This window comes from Orycteropus afer, unplaced genomic scaffold, assembly GCF_000298275.1.
Source record: "Orycteropus afer afer isolate SDZICR_OR568_19922 unplaced genomic scaffold, OryAfe1.0 scaffold00055, whole genome shotgun sequence".
NCBI lineage: Eukaryota > Metazoa > Chordata > Mammalia > Tubulidentata > Orycteropodidae > Orycteropus > Orycteropus afer.
This window is the reverse complement of record NW_006921642.1, coordinates 1105939-1121910: the sequence shown is the minus strand read 5'-3', so window position 1 is coordinate 1121910 and position 15972 is coordinate 1105939. Positions and strand designations below refer to the sequence as shown.

Below are 15972 nucleotides of genomic sequence, written 5' to 3'. Positions count from 1 at the left end.
CACATTTCTTTTTCCAAAGCTACTCCTATTGGTTCCACAACAGTTTTTTTTTTAAATGTCAAGAGCCTACAATAGTATGGAAATTAACGTCTCTTTCCTTTTGTCTACAATACTTTCCCCAATATTTTAATTCCTGAGTTAAATGGAGTCCAGTCTCCAGTTTGGCAGTTGATAGCACAGTTTGACAAGATGGGAACACATGCAGTGAGTGTTCATTTGTTGAATTAATTAAAGATTAAACCCCCTAGTCACATTCTTTCCAGAATTTGGAAGTTAGATCCACAATTTAAAATGGTCAAGTGTGGATATTTGAGTAGCATCTGAGATTGGTTTCATTTGAGCACGATGTACTGAGACTGCCTCAATCCCTGTGGACTGTCTCTGTCCTTAAATATAAAGCAGCTATGGGATTGAAATAGAGTCCTGAGCCAGAAGTTGGGGGATTACAGCAATGTAGGGGCATTCCGAGGGTCATATGAAAAATGAGTTTCAAATTGGCTCCAATTCTCCAGGAGTAGGAGATCTTCACCCACCTTCAAGGATTCATTATAATTGGTCTGATGAGACTACTGGTCCTTTTTTCCCTTGGGTAGTGCTTGTTTGTTACATGGATCTAGCATGGTACTTGACAATGGGGTATTTTGCATATGAGCTCTCATGGTGCAGTGCCTAAGGCATTTGACTGCTAACCAGGAAGCTGGCAGTTCAAACTCACCAGCCACTTCTCAGAAGGAAGACTGGACAATCTACTTCTGTAGTGATACTGCCTCAGAAACTCAAGAAGGGGTCGCTATGAGTCAGATCCGACTCAACAGCAGTGAATTTCTAGCAGGAGGGCTCTGAGGGAGCCTCCTGGCCCTGGGAATTGCATCTCTTCCTTAAATGCTTAAATGGGTGAAGTCAGTGACCAGATACAAGTGGCCTAGCTTAGAGCAAGCAAGGTATTGGAACACTGCTCAAAACAAATGCTACTTGTGGGAATTTAGATTTGAAAGATTACCTACTGGAGGGTTTTATTGATATTTTCTTATTTCAACCCATATTTTATAGAAATGTAATAATGCCTGAAAAGACTATGCGGAGTACTAAGGTCAAGTGGACCATGTGGTGAAAGGCATGTTCTCCTGTAGACTCTGAACTTGAAGATGTGGCCAGATCTAGTCTTCTTGGAGGGTGATGGGCAGAATCTTGAGGTGGATATACGGTAGAAATGGAATTTGCCTTCACAAAAAAAAAAAAAAAAAAACAGAAGAAATTCAACAAAAAGCAGGATCATATTGTGTCTTTGAATTAGAGCAGTAAAATCAAATGACAGGCTCTAGGTCATGGAACACTGGCAGTGACTGGAATCATCTTTTAGTATTCTTCTGTTCTAGAGGGCAAAGTTGAGACACAGGCACAGGATGTCTCAAAGCAGTTTACATGGTCATAGTATAAGATTAATAATTTAAGAGGGCATTATTATCATAAGAATGTTCCATGGTCCCATGTTCTGTCAGGTAAAAGCCTAGACTCAGAACAGAGACTTGTTCAATCTTTAAGAGACTCTCTGGAACACATGCCCTGCCTTAATAAAGTAAATATTTCTGTTCATCCTGGAGACCTAACATTCCAAAATGTGATACTTAGGGTTCTTTCAGAAGTTGGAATTCATAAGAGCCCCTCTGTACGACATGTCAGATGCTGGAGGGAAAACATATATATGCAAACACACACACACACATACACAGCTGGAATGTCCATGAAAAACAATTAGTTGTGATTTGTAAGAGAGAGTTGCTGTTATTCTCTTAATGATCTATTTCTCATCTTGTGAGTCAGGATATCTGAGGCATTGGCACATGATTGAAAAAGTTTCAAGACAGACTTACCAGGCCTTCAAGTCCTAGTTGCAAAAGAGTAGGTTATGAAAAACTCATTTCTATAGCTAAATTCAGTGTGCATTCTCTGTTAGATCAATTTGAAAATAGTAAAGTCATTTCAACCATTGAATTATATACAGAGATTTGGCAAGTGGTTTCAAAATCAAAATTAAAAATAGCATGTGAAACACCAGATGGAGAATAGAGTTTAATGTTTTACCCTTTAGACTGAGAAGTCCCTCACCCCCCACCCCCCAGCCTTTCCAACAAACTGGTAAATGAATCACTGCATGAACTAGAGACATCTGCCAAGGACACTCTTCATGTCACAGCTCTACTTAATAAAAGGTGTAAATGTGGCGGCCCATCCAGACTTCTCCATTTGGTGCTAAGGGTGATCCATAAAATTTATGGCTTAGGGTAGAATGGGATTTCTAAAAATCAAACATTCAAAATTATTAATTTTATGAGACCCACTGTAGATAAACATTGAAACCAGAAAAGGTGCCAAATACCTAAAATCATACTTTGAAGTATTTGACTGCTAACCAGAAGGCTGGTGGTTCAAAATCGCCAGCCACTCCTCAGAGGGAAGGTTGGGGAATCTACTTCCGTAGTGATAGTGCCTCAGAAACCCAAGGAGGGGTTGCTATGAGTTGGGGCCGACTCAACAGCAAAATAACAACAACAACAGCGAGGAGCTCTGGTAGCAGTAGTGCCTAAGGCATTTGACTGCTGACCAGAAGGCTGGCTGTTCAAACCCACCGGCACTTCTCGGAAGGAAGGTTGGGCAATCTACTTCCATAGTGATACTACCTCCGAAACCCAAGAAGGGGTCCCTCTGAATCAGATCTGACTCAATGGCAGTGAGTTTGGTTTTTGGTTTTGGCAGAAGGATTTTGTATATGTTTACTTTTGCATGGTAGAAATCAAGCCCTCTCATTGCCTCATGCAGAACAAAAAGATAACCAACAAAAAGATTCCAGAAGCCTTAGAGCTATAGATTTCTTCAAATGTTTTGAGATTCTCAGACATTTGGAATTTTTTGAAGACATAACTGATACTATTATCAGAGACCAGATTAGGCAAAGAATTAACAATAAGAACACAAAAAAATGTGAACCACTCAAATGTGACCTCACTAGTAGAAAATTGTTAACAGGGGAAAGAGATTTATCACCTATACAAAAAGAACATGGAGTGATTGCTGAGGCCTGAGGCAGACTCTGGCCAGTTGGGTTTTAGCTGACGTTTGCTTGTCCTGACCATCAAATGTTAAACAGAGGCAAAGGCTGTACTAAGCAGCAGTTGCGGAGGTGGTCATGGAAACATGTCTGTATTTCTCCACGAACATCCAGTCCTGTGCCAGGAACATGGGAGATTCTGGCAGATATGCTGCCATGAAAACAGACAGAAAAACTTACAGAGAGAGTCCCCAAGTGATCATCCTCTTTCATCATGGAGACTTAAGTCATAAAAACCACCTTTTGGAAAAGAATGAAAGAGATGTGGCAACATGCAATTTTATTCTCATTTTAATGTGTTCTGTTTTCTGGTAGGTTTTATTTGCATACTAAAATCTGGCTCTGTGAGTGTAAGGGCTTGCTTTTTAGCTCCATTGGGTGAGACCCAGAACAATCTGGCCGAGTACTAAGGTAACCAAGCCATAGGGGAGCCCTTCTTGAGCTGTTGCCATAACTCACCTGTCAAGCCAATCTTTGACTGATCAGAAAAGGGAGTTGCTAGCTGCTGGGGAGTTGGCCCAGACTCATAGTGACTCCGCATACAACAGAACGAAATGTTGCTTGGTCCTGTGCCAACTTCACAATCATTGGTATGCTTGAGTTCATCGGTGTGGGTCATGTAGCAGAATATTGGACGATATTCTGTTGTGATCCTTTGGGTTCTTATTGGCTGATTTTCAGAAGTAGGTCACCAGTCCTTTCCTCCTATTCTGTCCTAGTCTGGAAGCTCTTCTGAAACCTGTCCACCATGGATGACCGTGCTGGTATTTAAAATATTAGTGACATACTTTCTAGCATCACAGCAACACACAAGCTGCTACAGTTGAGAAACTGACGGGAGGGTGGTGGAGAAAAGGGAGAGAAGAGGGTGAATCTGATTGTCACTTTAACTTGAGTACTTATGAACACAGTCTGAAGGGAAGAATTAAGGTATTGCTTCATATAGTCCAGACTCCAAGTCCACTTTTTAAAAACCAGAAATACTGAGATCAAGGGCTAATAGTGGCTCCCTTGCTCCGTTAGAAGGATCCAAGCAGAGAACTCCTTCAGTTATCCACTAAACTCGTTAAAGAGTTTTATCTCAGTACCTGACAACAACTTAAATTATACCACCCTGTATTTTAGAAAGTCTCTTTCTCACAAATTCCCCTTCTCCTCCTCTTTGCAAATAAGCATAGCTCATAGTGTGGATTCGATTCTGACTCATAGCCACCCTATAGGAAGGAAAGAGTTTCCCAAGGCTGTAAATCTTTATGGAAGCAGACTGCCTCATCTTTCTTCTGTAGAGTGGCTAGTTGATTTGAGCCACTTACCTTTCAGTTAGCAGCTGCACTGAGGGCTCCTCATTGTTAGTGGGAAAGGGAAACAAAAATGGCATTTTCGTTGCACGTTGTTGTTGTTAGGTGCCATCGAGTCATTTGCGACTCATAATGATCCTGTGTGCAACAGAACAAAAACACTGCCCTGTCCTGTGCCACCCTCACAGTCCTTGCCATGCTTGAGCCCATCGTTGCAGCCACTGTGTCAGTCCATCCCATTGAGGGGTCTTTCCCTTTTTCTCTGACCCTCCACTTTACCAAGCATGATATCCTTCTCCAGGGAATAGTCCTTTCTGACAGCATGACCAAAGAAGGTGAGATGAAGTCTGGCCATTCTTGCTTCCAAGGAGTATTTCAGCTGCACTTCCTCGAAGATAGATTTGTTCGCTCTTCTGGCAATCCATGGTATTTGCAGTATTCTTTGCCAGTAGCACAATTCAAAAGCATCAAGTCTTCTTTGGTCTTCCTTAGTCATTGTCCAGCTTTCACATGCATATGAGATGATTGAAAATACCATGGCTTGGGTTAGGTACACTTTAGCCTTTAAAGGGACGTCTTGGCTCTTCAACACTTGAAAGAGGTCTTTTGCAGCACATTTCCCTAATGCAATACAATGTCTAATATCTTGACTACTGCTTCTGTGAGTGTTGATTGTGGATCCAAGTAAAAATAAATTTTTGGCAATTTCTATCTTTTCTCCATTCATCATGATGTTGCTTACTAGTCCAGTTGTGAGGATTTTTGTTTTCTTTATGTTGAGATGTAATCCATACTGAAGACTTTAATCTTTGATCTTCATCAGTAAGTGCTTCAAGTCCTCTTCACCTTCAGCAAGCAAGGTTATGTCATCTGCATATCGCTGGTTATTAATGACTCATCTTCCGATCCTGATGTGGCATTCTTCTTCGTATAGTCCAGCTTCTTGGATTATTTGCTCAGTGTATACAGATTGACTAAGTATGTTGAAAGAGGACAATCCTGACACACACCCTTCCTGATTTAAACCATGCAGTATCCCTAGTTCTGTTCATTGCACATATTTCAGTTAATGCCCCAAGTATCTCTGTGACTAGTGCTGATGGAGATAGAGGTTTGTCATCCTATCACATTTATTTTCAAGTTCCACCTCATGCTGACCTTCCTCTGAAGTCTTTAATTCACCAAGATCTGCTTAATGTTATGAAAGCCCTAAAGTTGAATTTAACTTAACCACAAAATCAGGCTGTTCCCTCTTCCCCCTTCATCTGCCACCCACTCCTGCTATGGGCTCATCTTCAGCCTGTCCTGCAGGATGCATTCTCTACATTTCCGGGGAGAATTGAGAGCTACTTTTCTGCTTACAGAGTTTCTTGTTCATACTATAGCACCTATCACATAGTAATTGTAACATCACTTTCAGTCTTCTTGTCTACACAGAGGATCCCTCAATTCAGAGAGTATTCTTGGCTTTCGAGTCTCAGGGTTTGGCTTAGCATTTACCACTTAGTGACCAAATTATCAGTAGCTGCCGTCTCGTGATGACCCCATGTGTCAGAGGAGACCTGCACCATAGGGATTTTTTAATGGCTGATTTTTCAGGAGTACATGACCAGGCCTTTGTTCCAGGGCTCCTCTGTGTGGACACAAACCTCCAATCTTTCAGTGAGCAGCTGAGCAGTTTAACCATTTGAACTACCCACGGACTCACTTACTACTTACTAGTCGCTTTTAAAAGGTTTCTCCAAAATTTTGAATGAATAGTTAGTTTGTTACAGTTGGAAGGGTTCTCAACAGATGGTATTATGATACACACTATAATTGAAAATATTTTAAGTAAATGGTTGTGTGCTCTGTGTTTTATTTCTGCAGGGTGTGAAGAAGTTTGGTGCGGCCTGTGGTGGAAGAGACTGCAGTGGGGGTTGCCAGTGTTATCCAGAGAAAGGAGGACGTGTAAGTCATAGTGTTGTCCTTGCTATAACAGACAAGCTAGGAGCAATGCTTATTGAATTTTATACAATAAATATTGTCTGCCTTTGACTTCTGTTTTAAATGAAAGCCTTTAAATTACTGGATTAGGCCAGCTGCACACTTTGCTAAGAAATTTCATGAAGGACTCTTTTTCTTTACCAGAATAAACAATAATATATGCAAGACTTGGTCACTTTCTTAATAAGTTGAGGACAATATTAACTTTCTTAACCATATTTTTTGTTGTTCAATTACAAATATGTGTTTTTGTATATATATATATATATATATATTCATACACACATCTATATAATGCAACCATATTTTATACTTATCCTATAATACATAAACATGTACTGTATAAAATGTTATATGAAGATATTACATATTTGTGCTGCAATATAAATGTTGTAGTATGGATATCTAAAATAGAGAGCACTGGTAACTGTACCACTGATAATCATTCTAACTCTTAAAATAGTTCTGTGTATTCTCTAAATGTCCTTTATGTACCCTATTTCATAAGATAACAGAAAAAAAATGCTACCCCAACTGATCATCATGTGAGGAGCCTGGTGGGATAGTGCCTAAGGCATTTCACTGCTAATCAGAAGGTTGGCGGTTCAGACACACCAGCCACTGCATGGAAGGAAGACCGGGCAGTCTATTTCTGTAAAGATTTACTGCCTTGGAAATCCAAAGGGGGTTGCTATGAGTTGGAATCGACTCAATGAGAGTGAGTTTGGTTTGGTTTAACTGATCATCATAAAGCCTGACAAAATTTAAGTATTGACCTGATACTGGGTTCAATGTATACAGGCAAAGTAATTGGTCTCTCATTCTGTTGCCTTTAAGGGTGATATTTGGAGGCCATTTCATGAGATTTAAAATTCCGTTGCAGTCTCTTGGTACAGATTTGCAATGCTGACTGAAGAAAGATGTTATTTATGCTGTGTGTTTTAACTAAAGCCAATCTTTTGTATATGGAGTTGTGAGGAGTAGATTTAGTTTTATGACACAAAGTCTTTTAACTCTTCATGCCTTTGAATCATGTGTTTCCCTCTAGGATTCATGTGCTTATCTACACCTTCATTGGCAAATGCCAGGCTGTTAGAGGCAATTGGGAATTCTTGTCTGTGTTGTCATGTAGTTGTTTGAGTCATAAATTATAACAATCCTAGAGTGTTCCAAATGATTCCAAGTTGAATCCAGTTGTCAGTTTGTAAAATAGCCATTTCTGCCCACTAGGAAAAGTAAACCTCTTGTTTGAAACTTGTCTTCTGGGGGCAGAGGATATTGTACCTATGCATCCTCTGCTGATTGGGTCTCTCCAAAAACTCAAATAGGTATAATTTTGTCATAGGGAACCTCTCTAAAAATTTGATGCTCTTATTAAACTAACATGTGACTAATCGTTATTTCTCTAGCAATGGTCACAACATTCTAGGAAGCTTTCTGCCATTAAATCAGAGCTTCCTTCTCCATGTATGGTCACTATAAGTTACAATCTTCATAGTTATCTTTTATTTTAGTAAAAGATTCTTCTTGAAGTGGGGACTTTATGCATTAGAAATTGATGGTTGAAGATAATTGATCACCATTTAACAGGGATAAATATTTTTTAAATATTTAGAAGCCATTTCATGAGATTGAAAATTCCTCTGGGGTCTCTTGATATAGATTTTCCTTACAGTGCTACTGTAGTAGTGATGAAAATGCCTGACTTTAGAACTGTGCACTCCTAGAGCATGTGGCTAACTCAGCTTTATATGGACATGGAGTACATAAATTAGTGGGATTCTAATTCTGTGAGATTACCCTTTGAGGAATGGAGGTAGACTCCAGTGTAACTCAAGTCTGCATTCTTCTCCATGTAATCAGTCAAACACAACCCAAACATGCTGAGTCATTGGTTATAGGTCTTTTCTTTCTTACTTTATATGATTATTTAATACAGAACCAATATATCAGAGTTTCCCATGATGCCTTAACAAGAATTGTGTTTTTAGATAAAGATAGCTAATTTTAATTATTTCACTCTATAATGCCATCTTCATAGCACTGTACTCTTAAAAGACCATCAGAGGTCTTTTGGGAGGGAGATTTCTAAGGTTCCCTCAATCTCTCTATTTTTGTACAGGTATTGAGACCTTTTTATTTCCCATTATCCCTAATTAAGAACATTTTGAGTCTGTTTCTACACATAGCCAAGCAAAGTAGAAAATGAACACCTTTCTGGTCAATTTAATTAGCTGAAGTAATTCAAAACCCAGTGTAGATGTTACTTCCCTCTAGTTATACAGACAGGTTATCAGTGTTGATCAAATTAAGTTGAGGTTTGGCAGTTGTCTGAATAGTTTGCTGGGACATGGTCAAATGACACCCCAATTTGGAGCCTGTGCTATCGGACCCACTATCTGTAGTGCTCAGATGACCTGAGATATTGCTAAATCTGCATTTCACTTTGCACTGTGTAATGCTCAATACCATCATGAAGACTGGGCCTAGCCACATGCTAGAATGGGACTGTAGAGAAACAGTCACTGGATTGTTGTAACAGTCAGTGTGCAAGGCTGCCCACTTGATTCAAATGTACCACTGGATGTTAATTAATAAGATGATGCAAATGGCTGACAGGAGAAGGTAAGAAAGCACCTAGTGAGGAGAGAAAAAACGTACCATTTACTATTTTCCATAAGGAAAATCCAGTATATTACTGAAGATATGTGTTGTTAAGACAGTTGTATATGCTTAATTAAAGCATATAGTTAGAGATATTACCTATTTCAGTACCACAGACCTCATGTATGTGTATTTTTGTTAATTAACAGGTTTACTTGAATGTGTTCCTGCAGAAAGCAGGGTTATTCTGGCTCTGCTTTTGGATTAATTATATTTTTTAAAAGTAATGTAATATATAAAAATAGCAGTTGGACAGATTTTACTGTTCAAAGAGCTGTGTGCATCATTTGTTCTTTCCCACAGCTTCCCCTGGGTCCCTTGCTATATATTTTCTCTATGGTGCTACTGTAGCAGTGATGAAAGGGCCTGACTGCAGAACTGTGCACTAGCTGAGCACTTAGCTAACTCAGCCTTATATGGACATGGGGTAGAGTTAATTTGGCCCTCACCATGGTGACAGCCAACATCAGAAACTGTGTGTTACCAGATAACTTTTGGACTCTAAACAGAAATCACAAATGCACTACGGATTCTAATTCCAAATGAAATCTCAAGTTACCAAGTGAATGAGCTCTGTGTAAAATTTATTGCGCCTGATTCTCCACCCTTAATTGGTAGGTCATGGATTCTCATAACAGGGAGGCAATTGCTTCTCACAGGCAGAACCACCTAGCCCCATACATCATCCCAACAGAGGTAGAACTGCGGTCCAGCTGTGTATACATTCCCTACTCCCTGGCTGGGGCAGAAAGGTGCTGTGGGATCATCTAGCTTATGACCTTTAATTTGCATTGGAGGATACTGACATCAGGGGTAATGACCTGTTGAAATTTCACACCAACACTGTGGCATAATCCAGAACAAAACGAGTTTCTAGACTTTTAGATCTAAAAATACAATAATCTTTTGTATCTGCACTCCTCTTCCCAGTGTTAACCTTTATGAATGAGATTCTCTGGGGGTAGAGGGAAAGGGAGCAGGCAGAGATGAAAAGAGGTTTTCCTCCCTGCTTTATTTAAGAGTCATGATTTCCTAGCTAACTGTCAAACCATCTTGTTTAATGAATTGAGGAATAAATAACTTTAAGGAAAAGACTGAAGACTTTATTATTTGTAAGTCTTTATTTCAAATGATTTCTATTAAACATATTGAAGTAATTAAAATATATAAGTCCTTAATTCATTGATACTATTATACAGGGTGATTGAAATATACACAAAGAAAGTTACAAAAGTAACATCAGCAAAAAATCTCAGACTTGTTCCACCACTAAATGTCCTTATAAGACTTTTAGACAAAGATCTTTAGTCCTCTTATCTTTTTTTTTTTTTTTTTTTTAACCTTTATGTACAGTGGAGATTGAAGACAGTTGAGTGGAATGCATCAGGGTGAATTTCTGTTATAGAATTTCTGCCACATAGTTACCACCATGTGATACAAACATTAATAATAATATAAATAGAGCAGGTTAGGCATCTGATTCAACAAGTATAAAGACAACTTTTCCTTTGCATATTAAGAATTTTTAAATTCTCAAATGTTTCAAAGTGAAGTCACATATAGTTCACTGAAATAACTTATTAATGACATCAGCCTTCACAGGGTACCTTTTTGTGTAAGGCAGTTAACCAAAAGAAAAAATAATCCACCACCATCAAGTCGTTTCTGACTCATAGCGACCCCCATTGGGTTTCTGAGGTGGTAAATCTTGATGGTGGTAGATTGCCCAGTCTTCCTCCTGTGGAGTGGCTAGTGGGTTTAAACCACCAAACTTTTCTGGTTAGCAGTCAGATGCCTTAGGCACTGTGCCACCAGAGCTTCTTCTAAGGCAGTTAGGTATTTTAAAAATCAAATATAAAGGCAGCCTGTACAAGTCCAAAATGTTGATAATGACTGAGATTGTCAGTAGGCCCTGTCAAACTATAGTAGGAAAAAGAGAAACCAAAACTTTGAGTAATACTCCGAGCTCTATCATCAGTCCCTGAATGAGTGAATTCACATCTCCCATATCACTCAGCATTCATCGACCAGTGTTCTCAAGCTACCTCCATGAGCCTGATAATGTGAGCCGCAAAACTGGGCACTAAACTTCAGGAAGGCTGCCACTGGTAAACTTACTCAGCAGTGGATAACTGCTTGGGACAACAAGTTGTGTTTAGCTGTTACATTTTTTAATGTAGCTAAAAGTTTCCCACAGCCTCTGGATCCCTGGATTGGGGTCAAAGTGCAAACAAATAATTCTTAACCTCACAAGATTCCTTAAATTCAACAAAATAAATCAAAATGAAAGAAACCAGAGGGAAACTAAGCAAAAGGGGCAGCAAAGAGAAGAGTGAGCAAAGAGCTCTTGGAAATGGGAGGAGACAGATGAATGGGAATGCAAGGAAATTCAGTGTCTTTGGCCCTCTCTGTCAGATCAGACTAGTTAGCAACGAGAAGATGAAAGAAACAGACCTCCAAACCTTAGGGAAAGGAGTGGGCCCAAAGCAGCAGATTGGCAAGATCTTCTCTCTAATGTGAACTGTTGTCTTTTATTGTATGGCTGTCAGTCATAAACCATACCCTTAAATGTGTATAACCAGGAATTCAAAATAAAACGGATTTTTTTTTTTCTTCCCAATGACCTAATAAAAATCTGAAGGCTGAGAGACCACCGTGGCACTGTGGAAAGATACTTAGTTCATCGTGTGTATATGTGGTCAGTGGGGTTACTGGTTTAGTAGTAGAATTCCCGCCTTCCATGTAGGAAACTCGATTCCCTGCCAGTACACTTAATGTACCGCCACCTCTCTCCTCTGTAGGTGGAGCTTGAGTGTTGCTATGATGCTGAAGAGGTTTCAGTGGAGCTTCCAGACAAAGATGAACTAGGAAGAAGTCCTGGCCATCTACTTCTAAAAGTTTATCCAGTAAAAACACTATAGATTACAGTGATCTGATTCCACTATGCATAGATAGCATCAGCATGAGTCAACATGAGTCAGTGGCCCGCTAGACGGCAGATAACAACAATAGCAATGTATATGTCAGCAATTTCATAGATTTCCATAACAAGTGTGACCATTTATCTTAGTTTTTGAAGATACTGGCAAGTTTAGAATCAAAAATCGGTTCTGCGATGGCAGACCATAGCTGCTGCGATTGTTGTTGTTGCTGTTATGTGCCATCTGTGATAGCAACCCTCTTTTCCAACAGCTGTTATTTTCCAGCCAGATTTTTTTCTTTAATTGTAATTTGGGTGAAAGTTTACAGAGCAAATTCACTTTCCATACAGCAAGTTCACACACACTTTGTCTCATGACATTGACTACAGTTTACCACAATGCAACAGCTCCCTTCCCACTTCCTTCCCATAGTTACCTGTGTCCTTCCTTCTGTGCACTCCTGCCCCCTGAGCTGTCTCCCTGTGCATACACTGCCCTTCTATTCTCCCATGATTGTTCTCTCCAAGGAGTGGATCTACCTAGTGTAAATATTCACCTCATATGCTTGTCTTTTTTTTTTTGGCTGGAAGCCACGGGAGTGGGTTCAATTGCAGACCTGAAGGGTAGCTGGGGGCCATAGTCTCAGTGGTTCCATCAGCCTCTATCAGACCAGCAAACCTGGTTCCTTTTTTTTTTTTCAAATGCTTTTGAGTTTTATTCCACATTGCCAGCCAGATGCTTTTTAATAGTATGTTCACCATACTTAACAGAAGTCATCTCCGATTTTTATACACTATCACAAAGCCCAGAAAGGGTAGAGAATTATTCAGAAATAACAGAAAAACAGCCTGGCTTCAGGGCTTTCACAACTTGTTCCATATAATTCTCACCCACTTTCAAAATCTTGCAGTTATTTTTCAGTGTGCTTTTGGAAGAAAGGTGGCTGTGGCTCATCCAACTCAATCATAGTTGCAGCAACTCAGTTACTTAATTTTTATTTTATTTTTTATTAATTCAGTTACTTTATTATTTTCCTGGGGAAAAAAAACATATTGCAGCTGGCTGGATAATGTCCACTTAATTTAAATTACCTATGTTGTTATTATGTGCCATCGAGTCGCACCCGATTCATAGCGACCCCTCCTTGGGTTTCTGAGGCGGTATCACTACGGAAGTTGATTGCCTAACCTTCCTTCCGAGGAGTGGCTGGTGGGTTTGAACCACCAGCCTTCTGATTAGCAGTCAAGTGCCTTAGGCACTATGCTACCAGACCTCATAAGTTACCTACAGTGATGTGGTTTTTTAATGACATTTCCCTTCATGTCTGCTATTGTAAGTAGAACCTAAGCTTCTTTTATCAATGGAATTTCACTTTATACTAACTGGAACACTCAACAAATATTTATTTTGTATCATCTAAGTGAAAAGCACTTGTCAGAAAAGTCCTCTCAGTAAACAATGGGAAGGATTCCCTGAATAGCAAGGACAGAGGCTCTGAGGTGTGGGTGACAATGAGAAAGCTGTAGCAGAACAAGGGGGGAAGAGAGTCCTGGGAGATGAGATCAGAGAGGGAATGAGGGAGGGTTGCATATTGTGTAAGGGTCTTAGAGACTATTTGAGTGAGGTGAGAAGTCTTTCAAGAGACTTAAAGAAGTTATGTAACTAAGGTCATAGAGTTCTTTGTGTGGTGAACCTGGTTGATATTTGTATTTTGATGATCTGTTAATTAGGATCTAGTAAGGAACTCTGGTGGCGTAGTTCCTAAGGCACTTGACTGCTAACCAGAAGGCTGGCGGTTCAAACCCACCAGCCACTCCTTGGAAGGAGGGTTGGGCCATCTACTTCCGTAGTGATGGCACCTCAGAAACCCAAGGAGGGGTTGCTGTGAGTCAGGTCTGACTCAACGGCACATAGCAACAACAATTAGTCAAAGAAATGCCATGAAAATCCTGGGTACTTGGGCCTCTAAGATAGTAGACTACACATAGCCACAGGTAGCTATAATTTTTTAAAATGATTCGTTCATTCAACAAATATTTCTTGGACATCTATAACATATCAGGACCCTGCTAGCACCAGGAATACAGAAGTAAACATTGCAGTCAATATTGCTAATCTTTTAGAGTTGATATTCTAGTGCCACACTCTCCAATAGAATGTTCTACAAAGATGGAAATGTTCTACATCACCACTGGCCAGTGTGGCCATTTGAGTACTTGAAATGTGGCTGGTGAAATGGATGAACTGAATTTTAAATTTAATTTCAATAATTAAAATTTAAATTATTCAGCCACTTGAAGTTAGTGGGTACCATATTGGACATCACTGAGTGTTGGAGATGGAGCTAGAGATAGGACTCGAGGAGAGTGGAAGAGAGAGAGGCAATCAACATATAATAAATATATAAGAATATTGTATATAGTGAATCCTAGAAGAATTAAGAATATAATATGAAGTCAAGATTTCATGAAAAAACATCAAGATTTGTGAATTATTGGCCTTATATCTTTACACAAAGACTCTTAATCTAAAAAATAAATAAATCCACATTCAAATTGGTATATATACAGAATATATTAAGGAACCATTGAAGGAAAAATTTTCAGTTGACTTAGTACCTCATCTTCCAAGACCCCACTGCCTCTTAGGGCAACTGCATTTTTCATTTTACAGCCTAGCTCTGATGATAGCCCACCCCCTTGTGAAAACTCCATGTTCAGATGCTTCGGCAGACCAGACCTTTGGTAATCCAACCAGGGCTTCACAACATAAAGTCACTCTTCCATTCTTTCCAGCAAGCTTCCAGTATATATTTTCTTAAAGTAAGACTTTTAATAAATTGTTGTATAAATGATTTAATTATGCAGCTAGAGAAGAGAGAAACAATTATAGAATTTCCAGACCTTTCCACCACTCTTCATTCCATTCCAATATGATAAATTCATTTCAGAGAGACCACTATACAACTATTCAGGATTTAATAGAAAATGATTCCGTTTGGAGCCCATTCAAGTGAAGAATACCTTCTAAAATCTTAAAAAGACATAATTTTAATATTGTTCCACTGAGTGCACTTAGTAAGCATCCTACTAGACAGAAACTGATGATTGAAAGTCAGTGCTTGGAAAAATGTTTTTTTCCATTTTCATTTAAATCATCATTTCCTTTATCTGAAACATAATAAACTTTACCCTGGAATTCTTTTGTATCCTATCAGTAAAATGTAGGATAAAACAACCTGTATCATGAAACTTCTTGGTGAAAATTAATCACAGGAGTTGTGGCCTAGCATTTATCAGCTTCAGCAGAAATTGCCCATGACGCACAGCTGCTTTTGGCAGCAGCTAAGCAGATATGATAATTAATGTAGGTAGCAGAAAATACATTCATGGTAGGTGCAGTACATTTTCAATTATTAATAATGAAGCATTGATACTTAACAATCTTTTAAGTTCAGAAGAAGAATTAAAAATGTTTTAATATTGTATTTACCCATCTCTCCTTCTGATGAGCACTACATACCCACACATACACACATGTACACACAAACCCTTGCTTTGGCAGTCTATGCCACATTCCTTCATAATGGAAAATTATACTGCTCTCTTGTCCAAGTGTTGCTAATGAAAGACAATCACTTCAATACCTTGAAACACTAAAAATCTTCAGTGAGTTAGTGTTTTACCTCAGAAATGCTTAATTTTTTTTAAAGCACACTCTCTCTTTCTGAGAGGGGTACATACCTATACGTTTCCTTTTGAATTTAAATCCAAAAAACTAGCCACAGAATATAAATTTTCATAGGTTGGAGAAGATAACATTGAGTGATAGAAACTTTTTTCCCCCCTACTTAATCAGGTTCCCCAGCCCTTTGGGTATAACTGTAAACTATGGCCAGATGGTTTTTTTGAGAAACAGAATAGAAAACAGTGACATTAGTGAAGGCATGGTCTTTGCAGAAGCACAGAAGTGACCCTGTGATGCCAGTAGCTGGGGA

General features: G+C 39.1%; 1 protein-coding gene across 1 annotated transcript in view; it reads left to right on the top strand.

The window, feature by feature from the left end:
* The first annotated feature begins 5503 nt into the window (after window positions 1-5503).
* Window positions 5504-15972, top strand: part of COL4A2 (collagen type IV alpha 2 chain) — a 199989-nt gene continuing 189520 nt past the window's right edge. The window contains exons 1-2 of the mRNA XM_007938924.1: window positions 5504-5515; window positions 6274-6354. Coding sequence (XP_007937115.1) covers window positions 5504-5515; window positions 6274-6354 — 93 coding nt within the window. The remainder of the gene's footprint in view (window positions 5516-6273; window positions 6355-15972) is intronic.